Consider the following 21658-nt stretch of genomic DNA (forward strand, 5'->3'; position numbering starts at 1 on the left):
CTAGTTAGCATAGCCACATAGCTACATGTTCGTAGCTGTGTACCAAGACACACGTCTACATACTGATAAATAAAACAACAAGAAACACTAAATCTGTGACCAATCCTTCAGAAAGGTCCTGCTACAGGCGCCTCTCCGTCAGGATCAGATTCAGAGGGTTGAAGTAACGTGATCTCTGAGCAGCCGTGTATATTCAGCCAACATGTAAACATTAGATCAACGTGCTGGAGAGCCGAGGCACATCCACTTCCGGAGGGGGCGTGGTCAGAGGGAAAACAGAGTGTTCTGATGAGGAATGAAGAAGAGGACTTTTCAGGCAGACCAAAATCTGATTTCAAAGTGTTTTTTTGAGCATAAACTTTAAAGACATGTTTTGGGGACCTCTTAGACCAATATATATTGATGAAAAAAGCGTGATATGTCCCCTTTAAACTCTTGGCTTCAGCGTCTTCAACTAACTCCTGCTGCTGGTCACTCTCTGTTTTTATTCCTCCTGTGATATTCCCTCTCTGTTATGTGGCCAACTAGTAACTAAAACAAGCTGCTGTTGTCGGTCAGGTCTGTGAAACGTGGCAGGATTCGCCGAGGGGCATGAATCTGTTCGTTTTCATAAATACAGAGCGGCACATTTCTCATTTCACCGCCGCCGCTGATGTGAGAAACTTCCATTAAATCAAACTCTGCTGCCGAGTCTCTCCGCCGTAACGTGATGAACGAGAGAACGGGGACGTGAAGAATGACAAATGATCTTATTATAAGATGTAAATGTACAAACAGGCATCAAGATAGACTGTGTATAAGGAGTGTGATCACTTCCATTTATCTGCTGTTGGAGACATCAGAGCATGTGTCTGCAGATCGATGAGTCATAGATCAACCCTCGCTGGTCAAATTGCTTCAACGGCATCAGACACGAAACAGACCCGAGTGAAGCAGAGGAGAAACTCACACCTGACATGTGTATTTCTGGAGCCTGATGTCCAGTTTGAGCATGCAATTATGTAACCTCATTAAAGGGGTTGTTCTCCAACATCCGGCCTCCGCTCTATTTTTAGAGTCCGATGAATGGTGTGAAAGAAACTTCAGCTGTTGCACGTTTGCAGCAACACAAAGAGCATCCTTGATGTCTTGGAAGAACTGCAGAGTATTTCAGCCTTCATTTCAGTCTGAAAAACCAGCCTTGAAATGTGGTTGTGAAAGTAAGAGCAGAGGAGTTTATGTACGAGGAGACAGAAGTGTATTATAAGTAGGACATTCTGCATTCAGAGAGTAGGGTATAGATTGAAGCAGGCTTTTATTTTGAAGTTGACAGGTCAGTATTTCTGCCAAAACATCCTCGATCCACAAGTTTCACTGACAGTGTTTGGTGGCATGTTTTTGGAGGCTGAGAAACTTTTCTTGGAGGATGATGGAAAGTTTTTTGGAGTATTCTTCTATTTGTCTCTGAGATATTGATTCAGATAAAGACCTCATCCTGCACCTTCCTTTTCCCTTTGCTTTGACAGAGCGTGCATTTTCCACACATTTAAAGACGTCTATGTCCAACGTTGAGGAGAAACTGAAGCAGGTTGAATATTCGACTGTTTGCAGACGATCAAACGTTTCTGATTAATCCTGCTTTACACATTGTAACTGTGATTTTTCACGTATAGCCACTTAAATGCACTCCTTGGCATAGTCTCTCCTGACTTATTCTTCCATTAGGAATCATTATAAACTGTATGAGGCATGAACATGGTCTCAGTGACGTCATGCATTGGTTTCTTAAGAGGCGTAATGAGGACCAAAGATGGCCGTCGCCATATCATAAATGCTGACTCCAACTAACTTCATGCTCGTCTAGAAACAGGCCCAGAGGTGGAGCTAAGGACCTAGCCTAGCCATCTAGCTAACGGCTACAACACACTGTAAATAATTGGGTCTGTGTTTCTTGGGATATGGTGCTTTGGAGAGCGCTGTGGACAGGGAGGTTAGCCAAAACTGGACAATCACACGTGTCTGAGGTATTCTCAGTGCTCGTTGTTTATTATTAACACATCAACCTTACAATAGTTGCTTCCTTGTACGGCAACTATTCTATAATACATGAGCAGACAGTTATCACACAAACCCTAATGTTACTGTTGAGTTGAGAGACAATGAGAGTTAGAGTGACTCTCAAGCTGACTTCAACGTCAAAAAGAAAGTGACATTACTCCGCTAGTAACTCAGCAACACAGTATGTCTTAAAGGTACAGTCCACAACTTCACATACTCCCATACAGGTGTCATGAATAGAGAAATAGAGGCAAAAATATTTTTGTACCAGGCTGTAAACATGTTTATTTCTGCTGTTAAGTTTTTACATGGGGCTCTATGGGGACTTAGTCACTTTAGGAGGCAGCCTCTAGTGGACACTCGAGGAACTGCAGTTTTTGGGACTCCATCATAAGGTGCTTTTCAACCGCAGGAACCTGGGTCCAAATTTAGTTCCTGGGGTAGTTAATTTCCTTCCTGAAAAGCCCCTGCTTGGGGGATTTGACTTCCAGGAAGGTCCAGGAACTATGGGGGGCCTCTGACTTAGTCTAAACTAGTTTAGTTTTTTTATTAAAGGCCCTGTGAGGAGTTTTGAACTGGCTGAGAAACAGACTGAAAATGATACTGATGCCTCTTTATGACCTTGAATAACAAACAAGACCATCAGCAGCAACACTGACACCTTCTCTGTTGTAATTTTTAAAGCCTGAAACCGCCCTGAGGGGGTCGGTTTCAGACCAGATGATGGACGTCTCGCTTCAGAAACAGCCTTTATTTGACTGTTTTCATGGAAAAGAATCACATTCCCTGATCGAGCTGACTGTTAAAAGACAACAGGATGAGGTTTTGTTGAAAACACTACTTTTGCATGTATAGGACAAGAGATAAGAGGTATCACTTTGGCCACAAGGGGGCGCCAGAATCAAACAAAACAAAAGTTCCTCACAGCAGCTTTAAGATTTAAAAATATTATTGAATATAGGTTTTTTTCTCCATACGTCACTGGCCTGTTTTGCACAATCTACCCGGGACTTCAGCCTGCGGTCGAAACGCAGACAACAATGGGGGCACAGGAACCTTTTAGTTCCAGGGAAAGTAGTTCTGGGGGCTAAAAGACCCCGGAACTCTTGGTCGAAATGCACTTAAAAAGTCCAGGAACTATGGAGAGCCACAATCTTAGCCTTACTGCCCTCTATTTGTCTGGTGGTGTAGTGCAGTTTGTTTTTCCCCACACGTCACAGGCTTGATTTGTATAATCTTCCCGGGACTTCAGCTGCGGTCAAAAGACAAACAATGGGGCTACCGGAACCATTTGGTGCCTGGATAGAGTAGTTCTGGGGGCTAAAAGACCCCCCCTATTGGCTTCATTTTCCAACACTGGAGGTTGCAGCTTGGGTATTCTGATCCACATCAGCTTTCAGAGCTAATTCTGCTTCATAATCAGAGCTGCACATCCTGAGTGTGTGAGCATGTGCAGTCTTATTTTTATTTCCTCTGCTGAGATGGTTTCAATCTGCGCTCTTTATGATGTCTCTGAGCCTACTTGTTAACACCACACAGCTCATAAAGCGCTGAGTTTATGGTTTTGTTTGAAAACCACAATGTGTCTCTGCAAAGACAGCATTTCAACTACGGCTGCATTATAATCTTTGGAGAAACTGCGTCACAATTATCATTTTCACGATCCATAACTTTATTTGAGCCAGTCGAAAACTTGCTAAGATTAGGTGGAAGACGTTTGAATTTGATTCCATACTACAACCAAACATCAACACTGAAATCCAAGTTAATGCTCATGCTGAAAATGTTAATTCATGTTCCTCAGAACTTGGATAAAATCAGTGTATAATTATGACTGCAGCTGTACGGGTGAGAGCTCTGCACCTGCAGGAGAATGCTGCTTCTGTATCCGTAAAGACCGAACTGAGGATGTGTGTTTTTCCCCCTGATTTCATTTACCACCCGCACTGATGAGACACCCACACACGCCCTGGCAGAACAAGCCGCAGGAGCATTAGTAGTTATGTTTGAACACCTGACATCAGTCTGCAGGTGTTTCTTTTCAGGCAGCGGGTTGAGCGCTCGCCTTTGTGCAGCCTGAGAGGCTAAAATAAGGCAGAAAATCACTCGTTGTACCTTGTTGGGCGTAATTACTGAACACACTGCACCTGAAAGAACATATTGACATTTTCAATAACCCCTCTCTCCTCTCCTCCGGCTTTCGGCTGCCGGGCAAAAACAAACAAGGTTTCTTGGCTCTGGGTAGATAAATCAAACTTTCAGCTTTGAATCATTCATTTTCTTATCTACATGTGCAGCTTCTGCAGAGAAAGACTGAAGGCGCAGGGAGGGGTTTCTGTATCATCTAACAGCTGTTAAAAGCATGCAAGTGCAGCAAACATGCTTTTGGATGTCTCTCCATTCACACTTCTTGAAGTTGCAATGATGAAAATAGAGGCAACACACGCGTAATCCACCAATGAGCAAGAACTTGGTGACAGCATCAAGAGAAAGAGCTTCCCTCCTCCAACAGACAGAAACCTGGAGCAGAACTGAACTACGACCATCTGCCGAGAGGAGAGCAGGAGGAAGCAGCTTTCACCGTCAGTCCAGCAGATTATATTAATCACGTCCACGTAAAAAACATGAATGGCATCAAATGTGTGTTCTCAGCACATGTTGGACAGGCTGCTGAGTATTTCCCATACAGACACATACGAGATGCATGCTATCTCTCTGGCTTATGGTGCTATTCGAAGGCAGATGACAACACCAACCTCCTTCTACTTATTTATGCTGTTTAAGGCACGCAATCTGTGGAGCATGCACAGAACGCCTGAGACCAGATTGAGGTGGATACTTGCAGGAGAAAATCATATTAAGGTATGTCAGTCCAACTTTAAGAAATCCGACTTTGTGCAGATTTGAAACTACAGTTTTACTCCGACTAACCCAATAAATCATGGATTGCACATTTGCAAACAGAAATAAGTCTGCAACCTTCCAGAAGCTTCCTCTCTTCCACTGGTCTTAATGCCTATTGAAGGTACAACCAATCAGAGCAACATCACAGTGTCAATCAATCTTTATTTATACAGCACCAAATCCCCACAAATGTTCTCCTCAGACTCTTTTCAAACAGAGCCGGTCTAGACCGTACTCTATGTTCTATTATTAACAAAGACCCAACATCAAGACAGGATCAGATCCAGTCCCATCTTACAGACAGGACTCAGTCTGATGCAATCTGTGGAGCATGCACTGAACGCCTAGACCAGAGGTGGATACATCCATCCATCCATCCATCTTCTTCCACTTATCTGGGTCCGGGTCACGGGGGCAGCAGCCTCAGCAGGAAAGCCCAGACACTCCTCTCCCCGGCCACTTTCACCAGCTCTTCTGGGAGGATACCGAGGCGTTCCCAGGCCAGCTGAGAGATATAATCTCACCAGCGTGTCCTGGGTCTTCCCCGTGGCCTCCTCCCAGGTGGACATGCCCGAAACACCTCCCCAGGGAGACGTCCGGGATGCATCCTGACCAGATGCCCGAACCACCTCATCTGGCTCCTCTCGATCCGGAGGAGCAGCGGCTCTACTTTGAGCCTCTCCCAGATGTCTGAGCTCCTGACCCTCTCTCCAAGACTGAGCCCAGACACCCTGCTGAGAAAGCTCATTTCGGCCGCTTGTATTCGCAAACTCGTTCTTTCAGGGTCTCTACCCGCAGCTCGTGACCATAGGTGAGGGTTGGAACATAGATCGATCGGTAAATCGAGAGCTTTGCCTTGTGGCTCAGCTCTCTCTTCACCCCGACAGACCGGTTCAGCGTCCGCATCACTGCAGACGCCGCACCAATCCGTGTGTTGAGGTGGATACATGCAGGCAAAAATCGTATCAAGGTATGTCAGTCCAACTTTAAGAAATCAGGCTTTTAAAACTCCAGTTTAACTCAGACTAATCCAATAAATCATATTTTTTGACATCATGTGAACGCACTGACTCATGTTGATGATAAACTGTGACTCACAGTTTTTGTTCAAGTCACCACAGAGGTGTTAGAGGAGCTGAGGTCAAAGCTCTGTGCAGGCCATTGAAGATAAAAAAACCCTTTCACACCCACTCCTGGAAATTACCCCTCTTTGTGTCGGCAGGGTGAGTGTGTGAACACATACAGAGGGTTTCACCCTGACTTTAAGGTGACTGTCCCCACAGAGTCATTCATGGTGAGAGTGAACGTTTTCACCGTAGTAAATCAGAAGTAAGAGGACAGGGGTGTCCGTTTACTTTGAACCATTTGTAACTCTCCCTGCAGGAAAACTCAAACATGAGAAACGTAGGATTCCTCTTTCAGGAGGTGTTGTGTGGAGGCTGAATGTGTGATCAGCGCTCTGTTTTAGACACTCAGAGGAACAAACTGAAGATTGTTTCATTTTCTTCTGAGGGAATCAGTCTGTCTGCATCATCTTCATGAAGGTTGTTTTACATATTTAAAGAAACACCTGCACTTCAGGTGTGAAACCTCAAACACTCTGCTTCAGTCTGCAAATATTATCCTGAAAAGGTAAGTGCACTCTCTGCAATTTCACACCCAGGTGTCTGTCTGGCAGGATTCAGGGTGTCTCTGCCCTCAGTTCAGTCTGGCAGGATGGAGCCCGAGCCAATGAGCCGAATAAACTGCTCGCTAAGATATTCATTCACGACAGTATCTGCAACCTTCCAGAAGCTTCCTCTTTTCCACAGAGCCTTAAAGGTGACATATTGCTCTTGCTCTTCTTCATCAACATATATTGGTCTAAGAGGTTCCCAAAACATGTCTTTAAAGTTTATGCTCAAAAAAACACTTTGAAATCAGATTCTGGTCTGCCTGTAAACCCCTCTTCTTCAGCCCTGCTCAGAACAGGCTGTTTTCTGTGTCTGTGCCTTTAAATGAGAATGAGCTCTCTGACCACGCCCCCTCAGGAAGTGGGTGTGGCCTCGGCTGTCCAGCACGTTGATCTAATGTTTACATGTTGGCTGAATATACACGGCTGCTCACAGACCCGCGTTACTTCAACCCTCTGAATCTGATCCAGAATCTGATCCTGACGGAGAGGCGCCTGCAGCAGGACCTTTCTGAACCATTGGTCACAGATTTAGTGTTTCTTGTTGTTTTATTTGTCAGCATGTCGACGTGTGTCTTGGTACACAGCTACCAACATGTAGCTATGTGGCTATGCTAACTAGCGCTAGCACTTATCCATGACAAATAAAAATCATCCACTAGATCTTCAAATCTGCAGACGTGGGGAGTAAAACCGACCTTTGTGTTTATTAAGACAGCCTACAACTAGCATGCCTCCCTCCTAAGCTCCTTGTTAGCACACATGTGTGCAGGGAATGAAAAACGGAGGAGGGGTTGAGTTGTATTTTATACAGTCTATGGGCTGAACAAGCTCCGAGCTCTGACTTCCTGTTACAGACCGGATGGCGTTGTGACGTATGAAAAACACTGAAAACTGAAACGGCTGGTTTCAGCACACATTTACAGAAAGGTGGAGAAATCAGAACAGGGGCAGAATGGATTCTTTTTATTTCAGGGGGTTTGTAGACAGGGACACATATTTCAGGTAGAGAACCATTAAAAAGTTGATTTTGCATGATATGTCACCTTTAACACATGGATCAAGGGTTTAAATATGAAATCAAAATACTCTGACTCCAGTGCGTCACAATTCAGCTCACTGTGTACAGCATTTTGGTTTCACTTTTGTACAGTGAGACGTGTTGTTCATCTTTATACGCAGTCAGTGTTTTAAATACGTGTGTTCCTCACAAAACATCTGAATCAAAGTCGTCTAAAAGTGTTTTGGATAAACTCTTCTCAAGCTCCGTAATGTGACTTCAATTAAAACGATCCCAAAAATTGTTGCACTGCTCCTTTAATCCCTTCACAACTTCTGTCATGGTCACCTCTCAGCCTCCTGTGTGTGTAGTTAGCATGTAAACATCATTTCATGCCCCCTGCCTCACTCCCCCTCCTCTCTCTCTCTCTCTCTCTGCCTCGCTCCTGATCCGTCTTTATCTTTGCAGAGAGTTTGCTGCATCGCAACGCTCTGCCGTTTCCATGGCAACTATGGAGAACAAAAAAAGAGAGAGAGAGAGAGAGAGAGAGAGAGAGAGAGAGAGAGAGAGAGAGAGAGAGAGACGAGGCTGTTCTACATCTGCAGCCGTGTCCTCACAAAAACAGACAGATGTGATGCTGATGCTCCCCGCTGAGACGTTAGCTTGTTAGTGCCCAGAAATATCTGACTGACAGACTTCATCAAAGACTCTCTCTGTCTCTCTCTCTCTCTCTCTCTCTCTCTCTCTCTCTCTCTCTCTCTCTCTCTCTCTCTCTCTCTCTCTCTCTCTCTCTCTCTCTCTTTGTTTCGCCTATGTTCAGTCATGTTGCACGCCCACAGCTTTTCACTCATTCCCTCTGTCATCCGTCTTCCCTTCATCCGTCCTCGCCCCGTGCCAACATCACCACAGCAACACTGATGCCGAGGCGGTCGTCGTCCCGCGTCTCTCTCAACAAAATCAACCCCCCGTTTATCAACATGACATCATCACCGTCAACATGACATCATCGCCGTCAGCTGAGCGCGTGTTTACTCACATGCCTCTGAGGCGGATCAGGACCTGCTGATTGTGGTTCTGCTCCAGAGAGTCCTCCAAGTCCTGCACCCCTTCTTCACTCAGCTGCACCTCAGTCTGTGACATCTCAACAATCTGCACCTCCTCCTCCCGCTGCGGCTCCTCCTCCCCGGTCTGAAGGAGCTCCTCAGACTGCCGCTCTTCGTCCTGTTGCTGCTCTTCTTCTTCCTCCTGTCCGGTCTGCTGCTGCTGCAGCTCCTCCTCTTCCTCCTCAGTGTGCAGGAGCTCCTCAGGCTGCTGCTGCTGCACCTCCTCCTGCTCCTGTTGCACCTCTTCCACAAGTTGCAACTCCACTTCAGTTTGCTGCACCTCCACGCTCTCCTTCTCCTGCTCTTCCTCCTCCTCGCTCTGCAGCTCTTTTGACTCCTCCTGCTCTCCGTCCTGTTGTTGCACCACCTCAACCTCCTCCTCTTCAGTTTGCTGCACCTCCTTCTGCTCCTGTTGCACCTCTTCCACAAGTTGCAGGTCCTCCTCCTCCTCCTGCCCTCCCTCAGACTCAACCTCCTCCTCTTTAGTTTGCTGCACTTCTTCCACAAGTTGCACCTCCTCCTGCTCTTCCTCTTCCTCCTGCATGCCCTCTGACTTCTCCTCCTCCTCCTCTTGTTGCTCCTCGGCCTCCAGCACCTCCTCGGACAGCTGTGCCTCCTCCGCCTCCTCGTTCATGTCAGCGTGTCGGAGGAGGAGACGATGTTTGTCTGGTGTTTGCAGAAGTCCTCACAGAGCAGAGTTTGCTCGTACCTCTGAGTGACGGAGTTGTGAAAACATCGAGAGCGTCCGGGTTCGACAGAACTTCATCCAACTTCCTGTGATGTCACCGGACAGCCTGACAAATCAAAGAAGGGTGATGTGTGAGAGAGTCCGAGGGGGTTAAAGGTCACAGGACAAAGTGAAGTTGTGGATTCAGAAAAGTTTAAAAGCAAGAGCAGATGGACGGCGTGTTTTTTTTTTCCTGCACCAACGTGAAACTGCGGCGCTCAGCTGGTGACTTCCTGCAGCGGCGAGCAGTCAAGCTCTGCGCTCTGACGCTGCAGCTGAAGAATGATCCAGCTGAAAGGAGGAAGTCGACCAGTGGCGGTAAAGATGGGACAGAGAGAGAGAGAGAGAGAGAGAGAGAGAGAGAGAGAGAGAGAGAGAGAGAGAGAGAGAGAGAGATGGAGAGAGAGGGATGGAGAGAAAGAGAGAGAGAGAGGAAGAGAGGGGGACAAAGGAGAAGCAGAGAACATCGCAGAGCGTTTCCGTGGTAACTCAATAACGGTTGCTAAGAGTGATGGAATCCTGCAGTCGACAGACCCCCCCCCCCCATCCTCCTCATCCTCCTCTTCCTCACCCCTCTGAATTCATACACACATAACTTTATGCTCCGTTCAGACGCAAACATGCATCTCCATCTGCACCCCTCCCCTCCTCACTGCATCTGAGAGTGTGTGTGTGTGCATGTGTGTGTGTGTGTGTGTGTGTGTGTGTGTGTGTGTGTGTGTGTGTGTGTGTGTGTGTGTGTGTGTGTGTGTGTTTACGGTGCAAAGCCATGTGTTTGCTCTCCATGACAGTGATCCAGTGTGTGTGTGTGTGTGTGTGTGTGTGTTTAGACAATGATGATGTAATGGTCCTGAAAAAGAGTCACATAACCTCTCCAGTCAAGTGGCACAAACTAGGCAGTCAGTCGTCAGCTGAGCTGCTGCCCCCTGCAGGCTGCAGAGGTCATTACACCCACAGTGCACCGTGGTGGGGTTGAGACCAGGACAGAGCTGAGTGAGAGGGTTACAGACACTAGAGTTAGAGTTACGTTTATCCTGAGGACGGTCAAAAGAGAAGGGGAAATGTTTGTTTAGGATTAATTTTAAAGTTATTTTACTTGTTTTGAAGCTCCTCCATCCATCACAGATCTCCTGTCATCTCATGCTCCAGCTTAATCACTGAGGTCCTTGAATGCTTCCCTTTTAAGCATCCCTCATGTGGGCAGAGAGCTTCTTGGTTTTATGCCCCTAAACTGTGGAACTCTCTGGGTGTTTTCAGAAGTAAACTTAAAACTTTTTTAATCTGGCTTTAAATTTAGAGAAACTACTTTTAACTGCATCATTATCATTGTTTAAGCATTGTAATTTATTTTATAATTTATTTGTATTTCTGTATTTTTTGTGGTATTTATCTGATTTGATTTTATTATATTTATTTTATTGTTTTTATTTAATTTATTTTATTTGATTGATTTTATTTTTCTGATATTTATCTGAATTTATTTTATTATTTTATTGTTATGGTTTAATTTGATTTTTTCTGGTATTTATCTAGTTTTGTTGTATCAAATCTATTTTAGTTTTCTGATATTTATCAGATTTTATTTCATTGATTTTATTGCAATGATGTTTTTCTGATATTTATCTTTATTTTATAGATTTTTTTGTTATGATTTTATTGATTTTTCTGATATGTATCAGATTTTATTTTAATTTCATAGTAATGTTTCTATTTATTATTTTCATTTTATTTTATTGATTTTAATGTAATGATTTTATTTTTATTTTTATTGTTAAGTATTTCACATATCTTTCTTTATCTTGTTTTAGCCTTGTATTATTTTATAGCTGTTATTTTCTGTCTCTTTGTTTATTGTTGTTCTTTTGTGAAGCAAATGGGCTTCATGCTTGAGTGAATTAAAGGTGCTACATACATAAAAATGAATTGAGCTAAAATATGAAGAAAGCAGGATAATCTTTTAGCCTGCATACATCTTCTGAGCTTCATTCTTTAAAGGCTCAAACTAAAAAGGAAACTAAAGTCAGACGTCACATTTCAAAGTACCAGAAAACCCAGAAACTCAAAGAAAGCTTCAAGCAGCCTGCAGCCCTGATCAACGATTTTATGGCCCAAAGCCAATCATAGTCCAGGATTATGAGGTGGAACCAGAGGCGGCCAATCAGATTTCAAGGAGTGCCCATGCCCCCTTCTGGCCACCTCTCTGCACACGCCCCTGACAGGTATGAGTTGTCTCCCTCTTCTTCAGGTGGTTAATAATCGCCCGCCTCATGATGAGGAGAGTTAAACATCAAACCAGGTCCTCCTGTTTGTGTTCGTCTGGGGACCAGAAGCTGAAAACACTCACACACACATCCTCTGAGCAGCAGCAGCAGAGCTTCCTTTGAACTGCACGTCTGACTTTTCTCTAAACCGATTTTTCTTTGTAGTCGTTTTAACTCACAGTCGGAGCGGGTCACACAACATCAAACACAAGTGCTGCTGCTATGGTTACCCGCACCTATACCAGCTTTGTTTTGTTCGTTGCATCTTCATCTTCACAGTTTCACCCCGTGCAGCCGTGGATTCATGAGCAGATTATGATCCTTACATAAACCCTGCTGTCTGCAAACACAGATTAACACGGCACTTTTGTTTTTGCGCCGATGTATCACGAGTTAAAGGAAAGATTGAAGACTTGCATGCACACAAATGAGATTTAATACAGCCTGTGGAAACCCTGATCACATTTGTTCTGTCTGTTTTTTATCTTCTTGCTGAGTAAAATAAAAGTTTTTATGAACACAACTTCATCATCCTGCAGAAGAGAGATCAAAACTTCTCTATCTTATTAAAAATGTTATTTCAAAAGCTTTTTAAGACAAACATTAATATTCAATCTTCACAGAGAGCACTCAGTAAAGTCTGCAGGTGCATTATTAAGATCTCACTCAGCAGCTGAATCACTTTGCAAGACAGAAAATGAGAAGTTTTATAGATCTGTCCCAGGTCTTCAGAGAGGACGAGTCTGAAATAGGTTTTATTTTTCTTTCATTTTGGATTACAGAAGATCCAAACTAACCTGAGTAATCCTTTCTTATCTTACTTCATCCTTTCTTCGCCCCTAATCCTTTAACTCTGATCAGATGTTATGACCTTATAACCTCGCAACAGACCAAACTCTTCTCATCCTATCAGACGACTCTGCCACCGTTAGAAACATAAACTTCAGCAAATAAATATCAAACCAAACGAGTGAGCTCACACTCTGAAATGGGAAAGTGAAGGTTAGATCAGCTCAGAAGATATCCAAGTTAGGAGAAGATTTCTAAGTTTTGGGGGGAAAGTTTGGACAGTTTTGATAAGTTTCTGCAGTCAAGTAAGGTAAGCTGCAGATTAAAAATGTTCTATGTATCTAAAGTTATTTATGGGTCACGTGTTTCCTCATTTGACTCTCGCTGTAAGTTGTTCATGCACATTCGTTTCTTAGTTTCAATACAAGTCAAAGGAGCTTCTTGGGGTGCAGGAATAATGCATCCCAAATGTTAAACAATCTAACTCCAAACAGGTGGCAGCAGAGGAATATATATGTCAAATGATTGATATATAAATCCTCCATCATCAATTTGTCCATTCATCCACCAAAAAAATCATCAATCAATTAATTATTCCAGCAATAAATCCATCCATCCATTCACCTATCCATCAACTCATCCATCCACCAATCTATCTATCCATACATCCATTCATCCAGTCATTAATCCATCCATCCATCCATTTATCCATCAATCAATCCATCCATCCATCCATTTATCCATCCATAACGCCATCCATCCATCCATCCATCAATCCATCCATCCATCCATCCATCCAAATAGTCATCCATCCATCCGTTAGGTCATTAATCCATCCATCCATCCATCCATCCATAAAGCCATCCATTTATTTATCCATCCATCCATCCATCAATCCATCCATCCATCAATCCATCAATAAAGCCATCCATTTATCCATCCATAACGCCATCCATCCATCCATCCATCCATCCATAAGGCCATCCATTTATTTATCCATCCATCCATCCATCAATCCATCCATCCATCCATCCATGAACAAAGCCATCCATTTATTTATCCATCCATCCATCCATCCATCCATCCATCCATCAATCCATCCATCCATCAATCCATCCATCCATAAGGCCATCCATTTATTTATCCATCCATCCATCCATCCATCCATCCATCCATCCATCAATAAAGCCATCCATTTATTTATCCATCCATCCATCAATCCATCCATCCATCCATCCATCCATCCATCCATCCATCAATAAAGCCATCCATTTATTTATCCATCCATCCATCAATCCATCTATCCATCCATCCATCCATCCATCCATCCATCCATCCATCCATCTATCCATCCATCAATAAAGCCATCCATTTATTTATCCATCCATCCATCCATCCATCCATCCATCCATCCATCCATCCATCCATCCATCCAACCATAAAGCCATCCATCCATCCATCCATCCATCCATCCATCCATCCATCCATCCATCCATCCATGAAGTCATCCATAACGCCATCCATAACGCCATCCATAACGCCATCCATTTATTTATCCATCCATCCATCCATCCATCCATCCAACCATAAAGCCATCCATCCATCCATCCATCCATCCATCCATCCATAAAGCCATCCATCCATCCATCCATCAATAAAGCCATCCATCCATCCATCCATCCATAAAGCCATCCATCCATCCATCCATCAATAAAGCCATCCATCCATCCATCCATCCATCCATCCATCCATCCATCCATCCATCCATCCCTTCATCCATCCATCCATCCATCCATCCATCCATCCATCCATCCATCCATCCATCCATCCATCCATCCCTTCATCCATCCATCCATCCATCAATACAGCCATCTATTCATCCATCCATTCAAAAGTGCATCCATCAATCTATCTATCCATTCGTCTATCAATGAAGCCATACATCCATCAATCCATCAATCCATCAATCCATCAAAAAATCTATCCAACTATTCATCCATTCATCCAACAATAAATCTTTCCATCCATATATCCATACAGTCTTTCATTTGTCCATCCTTTCATCTTTCCATCCATCCATCCATCCATCCATCCATACATCTATAAATCCATCCATCCGTTCATCATCCATCAGTTTCTCTCCAGCTGGAGATCCCCAGAAACCATCCACAGAGAGACGGTTAGGAGACGTCACATTTGGACACCTGAACCACCTTAATTGGTTCTTTAGATAGAGACCCGGAGCTCTCTCCTGACGTCTGAGCTCCTGACTCTAAAGCTGAGGCCTGACACCTTTCAGAGGAATCTCACCTCCCCTGCTTATCTCTGCATCTCATTCCTTCAGTCACTATCCAGAGATCATGACCACAGGAGAGGGTACACAATGATCACTGAACAATAACACAGATAAAGACCTTCTCATTTAATGTAATACACTGCTGTTACACCTGTTTTTGTACCTTATATATGTGAGATATATTTTTGGATTTCCTTACAGACCCCCTGGAGAAGATTGTACCAGCCACCACCGAGCAGAGCCTGCAGGATTTCTCATCACATCCTAAAGACACATCCTCCGACTCGACGTTTCACACTCCTGCAGTCTGACAGGTGGAGCTGCAGAGGGAAGTGTGGGAGAGCCAGCCGAGGTGCTGAACGTCTCATTCACTCCCCTCACGCCAGAACTTCATCTCACAACACCTCACCGAGATGAACCCCGACTATCCGTCAGAGAGGTACTCTATCTGAGCCACAACCAAAGATTTTAATCTGCTGCAAATTCAGCACAGACATTATTAAACTACAAACTATGAGCTGAAATGATTACATTACTGTCGTATCTCTAAGTCACGGTGAACACGCATGTTTACAGATTGAACTGCGACCACAGAATGCCAATCACAGGAGGTGGCAGCCGCATGTGTCATAAATACTGTCATTCAAATGTTGCAGAGAACTCTGCAGAGCTGTCACTCACATGCTCACGCTGGAAGAATAGATTTCATTTTTATCAGCTGCACAGCAGACTTAGATTGTTCCACTTGTTGTGTCTTCTTTGTGCTGATTTCTCCTCATCAACCTCCTTTGCATAACATTCAAAGATCTGACCTCTGAAGACGGCAGGTAGAGGACACTTAGACTGAACTGTGCTGATTATTTTCTATGAGTTTGTTGACATGCACATTAATTTTATACTTTTATCCCATACATCAGAATTACCCTTGAGTGCCATATTGATATTCATTTAAAAAAATGAGGGATCTTCTGTTAAAGAGAGGTTGTAATGAATTATATTCTTCTGGCTCTGTGTCCAAAAAGAAACACAAGGCAGTGTTTATGGGTAGAAATTCTTGGTCCTTCCTCTACTGTTATCTATATTTATTTGTTTTTCTAGTGTTTCCAGTGTTTTATTTGCTCTGATAACCTCCTCCTGTAACTGATAACATAAGATAAGATAAGGTAATGCTTTTAATACTTTGCTGCAGCCGAACTTCTGTCTGGCTCCAGGAAGAGGAATCACATTGGTCCCATTCATTCCCCCTCAGAATTGATTTTAAGGTTTTGTTTTTAAAGTCTTGAATAGCCTGTCCCCTCATATATAACTAACCTCCTGGGCCTCTTACAACCTCCAGCCTCTTAGATCATCTAACATGATTCTCTTGGCGGTCCACCGATCCAAAATGAAACATAAAAGCGACCATGCTGCTGCTAGTATTATAGAAGTGTACATAGTGTGTATATCTGTAGTATTTGCTATATCTTATTTATTTTATCATTACAATTATTATTGTGATTATATTTTTAACTATGTAAGTACATTGTTGTATTCCCCTGTCCCGTGTTTTAAGCTGCTGGAACAAAATAATTTCCCCCAATGGATGATCAATAAAGAATATCTTATCTTATCTATTAAGGCTCCTCAGCTGTGGAGCAGCCTCCCACCTTTCAATCAGGTCTGCCCAAGCAGCAACTTCCAGTCTCAAAATATGAAGCCAATGCGGAAGTGTTGAAAACTGCAGTTCATAAAGCGTCCACTAGGGGCTGGCTGCAGAAACACCAGAAACCACATACACACCCATACAATGAAGACGATCTTTACAGCAGAAATAAACATGTTTACAGCCTGGTTCAAAAAACAGTGTAGGTCTGAAGAGCTCATTTCTTTATCAGCACACACTGTACAGGGGTGCTAAAGGCCCGCCTCTTTACCTCACACTAGCTCAGATGAAGTTAGGTTGAGTTCAGCATTTCCAATATGGCACCCGCCGACGATCGGCTTCAAAACAGCGCTTCAGGAACAGATGGGTGACGTCACGGAGACTACATCCAATAATTAAGCAGTCTACAGGTTTCCCCCTCCATCTATTCTTTCAAGGCTCACCTCAAAACTTACTTCTACATGTCAGCATTTGAGGCCCCTTACTTTGAATAGAGGTGGCCTGTTATTCTGTTTCTATCTTCTGTGATTTCTCTCTTGTCTCATTTTCTATGTAATTGCTTTGGTTCTTACATTGAGTCTTTTGTGAATCATACAGCACTTTAAATGTGCTTTTTAAACAAAAAAAGAAATTGAGTTGTTGCAGCAACAAAAGACATGGTGAGAAAGTAAGTCTGTAAGAAACACTACCCACCTATTCATGCATATATTTACCAGTAACCAAAAGCTGTGACTGCAGGATCACTCAGCTGCACGTCCAATCAGAAACATGAACTGAGGCAGAATGTGTCAATGCGACTCCTGGCTATGAAGAGCCAATGACAGCCTCAGGGTCTGTCATTTATCTTAACTTAAACCCTGCACACGTGTGAAATATGAACTTTTTCTCCACTGTTGTTGATGTGAATGATGATGTGTGTGCAGAAACATAAGATTCAAAAGTAGCTGTTCATGCTGTCATGACACTGCTGCAAAGAATTTGAAATATGGTACTTCAGGCACATTTATATCAAACCCTTTTTATTTACTCTGTGATAACGAGATCATTTCAATTGATTTAGAGATCTCCACTTTACATCTCATGATCATAATTCATAATTTCAGAGGTTTAAAGCACAAAGCAAAAACAGAAACAGGCTTAACTTAGCTCATTAGCGTGGCCAGTGGCAGCGTGATATATCATAATGACCAGACTGTTGTTTTGTTCTCCAGATCAACAGAAAATTATCTTGTTATCCCCAGAAAACAAGCTTTGTCATCTCCATAATAAGATCATTTATCATATAGAGAAAACCAGCTTTAAGATCTTGAGAACAAAATGCACATTACTTGTTATCTGGATAAAAAGTATGGATGCACATCCACTTAATGAGCCGGTAATTTTGTGTTATTCGGGTACAGATCTGCAGACTTCCCTCATCTTGCTCATGCAAACTTTATTTTTAGACACTGTGCATTCTAGTGCAGCCTTTGTCTGTTTGCATTACATGCATGACGTATTGCCCTTTGTGTTTGTTGCAGGTTTTGTACGTTGTAAAGAAGAATTGCAGATTGTTTTAAAGCATTCTTCAGAATTCTTCAGAAAGTGCTTCTACTTTGGATTTGCAGCACACAGCCTATTCTCTGTTTACAGTCAGCTTCTGTGATGTACACAAACCAACAAGTCAGCAGGCTGCACAGGAGAATCAGAGAAACCATGCACCGAAGAAGAGACCACATTACTACTCCTAAACAGAACCAAAATCTTGCATATCAGCTGGTTGTTATATATATATATGCAACTCTTAGCTCCTCAGGATGTAAGGTGACATGCAAACAAGAATATTAGGGAAGAATTCTGAAAGTTTTTTACCAGGTCTTGGTGTTTTTTACAACGCTGTGATTGGTGGATCCCAGGACACGCCTCCTGATGCTGCACCTGTTCTTATTTTGTTGCTGTATCCGACTCACTGCTTTGATTGGCTGCAGAGCGTCCCCTGAGGAAGAAGAGAGAGGAAAAACTAATTCTAATTCTGCAAATATTTCAACTAATGAAGGGTTAAAATGTGTTCCTCTATTGTGACAGAAATGTTCATGAAGAGTGGAGGAGAAATCAATCTGAGATGATCATGTGATTGATGTTTGATGTTGTTAAACAGTAAATTAAAGTTCAGTGTGTGATGGTGAGGCTGGTTTTGTCTTGTCTCCTCATTGTACTCCTTCTCGCTCTTCAGAGTCATTTTCCTCACAAATCTGACCCTCATAATTTGAACGAGACGTCAGACCTAAAAATAGACGAAGCTAAAATGGACTGGAGCAAAAATTAAAGGATCCAGAGCAGCAACAGAGCAGCAAACAGAGAACTTTGGGGTTTTGTTTCTGTGACCTTTAGATGGTAGTGTTCAAATATTTGATCAAGATTTCTGCGTGATAGATTCATGCATAGCATCTCTTTTGGAGCATCCCTTGTTAGAATTTATAACACAGGTAAAAAAGAGGTCATTGTGACAGAGCTGCAGAACCAAAGAGCATTAAAAGATACAGACAAATCACAGGAAATGTCACAGAAGAAAGACAGGCAGTGAAAAAGAAAGAGAATCTGTGCCTGAATGTCTCCCTCTGCTGGTCAGTCAGCTCTGTAAACTTAAATATGAGTTCCCTTGATTCATTTATTTCTAACTTGATCCAATGAAACAAATGAATCCAATCAGATTACTTCTGAAGAACTGGGCCCTGAGCAGACACAACCTAAATCATGCTTTTATCACCACTCATGTTGATTATTGCAACTCCCTTTTCACCGGTCTGCCAAAAAAAGTCTCTGAAAAAACTACAACTCATTCAAAACGTCCTTTAAACTGTTTTTAAAGCTCTTAACAGCCCTGCTCCTCTATACATCACTGATCTCCTGTTATTTTATGTTCCTCCACCATCACTGAGCTTTCTGTTTTTATGCCACTAAACTCTGAACTCTCTGGACATTAAACCAGCGAGCTCTCTGGATGTTTTTAAAGTAATCTTCAGACTTACCTCGGTAATCTGGCTTTAACTTGGTGTCATTTCCTTTTAGCCTTGGACTGCATTATTACCACTATGACCATTTTTTTAACATCATTTTCATTTATGTTATTTTGTTATATTTTATTTTATTTTATTTTTACATTTATTTTTCTGGTATTTATCTGATTTGATTTGATTGTTTTTATTGCAATGATTTCATTTTATTATTAACTATTTTATATTACTTTCCTCTATCTTGTTTTAGTCTTGTACCCTAACCCTAGGGTTAGGGTTAGGATTAGGGTTGGGGTTAGGGTTATGATTAGGGTTAGGATTAGGGTTATGATTAGGGTTAGGATTAGGGTTGGGGTTAGGGTTGGGGTTAGGGTTAGGGTTAGGATTAGGGTTATGATTAGGGTTAGGATTAGGGTTATGATTAGGGTTAGGATTAGGGTTGGGGTTAGGGTTAGGATTAGGGTTATGATTAGGGTTAGGATTAGGGTTAGGATTAGGGTTGGGGTTAGGGTTAGGATTAGGGTTAGGATTAGGGTTGGGGTTAGGATTAGGGTTGGGGTTAGGGTTAGGGTTAGGATTAGGGTTATGATTAGGGTTAGGATTAGGGTTAGGATTAGGGTTGGGGTTAGGGTTAGGGTTAGGGTTATGATTAGGGTTAGGATTCGGGTTAGGGTTAGGATTAGGGTTGGGGTTAGGGTTAGGGTCAGGGTTAGGATTAGGGTCGGGGTTGGGGTTAGGGTTAGGGTCAGGGTTAGGATTAGGGTCGGGGTTGGGGTTAGGGTTAGGGTTGGGGTTAGCAAACGGAACCAGTACCAAACTCAAGCAAACCGAACCAGAACCTAACCAGAACCGAACCAGATCCGAACCAGAACCGAACTCAAGCAAACAGAACCAGAACCAAACAGAACCAGAACCCGAACCAAACAGAACCAAACAGAACCAGAACCGAACCAGAACCAGAACCAGAACCGAACCAGAACCGAACTAGAACCGAACCAGAACCGAACTCAAGCAAACAGAACCAGAACCAAACTCATGCAAACAGAGCCAGAACCAAACTCAAGCAAACAGAACCAGTACCAAACCGAACCAGAACCGAACCAGAACCGAACCAGAACCGAACCAGAACCGAACCAGAACCAGAACCAAACTCGAGCAAACATTATTAATGTCCTCAGGTTGGCATTGAAAAAAATCAGATGCCTCAGCTTGGATGGGCTGATCCGGTTTCTCCTCTCAGTGAGTATTTGCCCGGTCTTTGAGAAGAACCCTAACCCTAACCCTTTTAGAAGGAACACATGAAGCCACCATACACAGCCTCCCCTCCATCACCTGTATCCTATATCCTCACATGTGATTGGCCGCATGGCCGCCATGCTGACCAATCAAAACAAAGTTCTGTTGTGAGCAGAGCTGGGGCTGAGCACTGAGAGAGCTAAGCAGGGAAAGGAACAAACTGGGAGCCGGCTCTCTCTCTGGATGCGAACCGGCTCTTCTGATTCACTATAAAGCATTGACTCTCACAGTCGCAGCTGAGGGGGTCCTTGGACAATTTTCTCACCTGTAAGGGGTCCCTGGCTCCAAAACGTTTGAGAACCCCTGATCTAGAATAATGCAAATATTATGAAACTTTAAAATCCATAAACAGAGAGAGAGGGGTCTTACAGGAGGAAAAACTCATATTAAATGCAATAATATGGTTTCATTGCACAACACAGACAAGTTTAATCAATATGCATACAGTATACAAGGAAGATAGATATTATTATTATTATTATTATTATTATTATTATTATTATTATTTCAAACATGAGACTATAGCCGTATAATAATGTTGGAAACAGTATTAAATATTTTTATATGAATTTTAAAAAGATTACCTGAAAGTTAAGTGGACAAAGAACGACGACGATAAAGAAAAATGACCAAAACACGTGGCGTGACGTCATTTGAAGTTAAATAAATACTCAGTAATGATTCTTTAAAAGAGGTTTCACCAAAACAACACTAACTAAATAACATTTATTTAATTTTTAGGTCGTTTGTTGTCGAAAGCGGTATTTTTGTCCCAGGCGGTAATATGGCACCTTAACCGCTAGTCGTCCCCCGCCGCAGTAGAGTTAGAGACCGTAGAAGAAGAAAGAGGCGGAGTCAGAGTTCCTCTCCACCAATCATATTCACGCATTCGTAAATGTATCCATAGCAATGCCTCTCCCTTAACGGCTGAAGCTTGA

General features: G+C 42.9%; 1 protein-coding gene across 2 annotated transcripts in view; it reads right to left on the reverse strand.

Annotated features, from left to right (window-relative positions):
- The window catches only part of pde1a (phosphodiesterase 1A, calmodulin-dependent), a 56087-nt gene extending 34562 nt beyond the window's left edge, over positions 1-21525 (reverse strand). The window contains exons 1-3 of one of the 2 annotated variants that reach the window (XM_034693117.1): positions 21305-21525; positions 18283-18406; positions 8650-9510 (exon numbers count right to left, since the gene is read on the reverse strand). In XM_034693117.1, coding sequence (XP_034549008.1) covers positions 8650-9350 — 701 coding nt within the window. In that variant the 5' untranslated portion in view covers positions 9351-9510; positions 18283-18406; positions 21305-21525. Of the gene's footprint in view, positions 1-8649; positions 9511-18282; positions 18407-20985; positions 21048-21304 lie in introns of those variants that run through there. The other variant, XM_034693116.1, reaches the window with a different exon arrangement.
- Between the last annotated feature and the right edge of the window lie 133 nt (positions 21526-21658).

The sequence above is a fragment of the Notolabrus celidotus genome, chromosome 10, assembly GCF_009762535.1.
Source record: "Notolabrus celidotus isolate fNotCel1 chromosome 10, fNotCel1.pri, whole genome shotgun sequence".
NCBI classification, from domain to species: domain Eukaryota; kingdom Metazoa; phylum Chordata; class Actinopteri; order Labriformes; family Labridae; genus Notolabrus; species Notolabrus celidotus.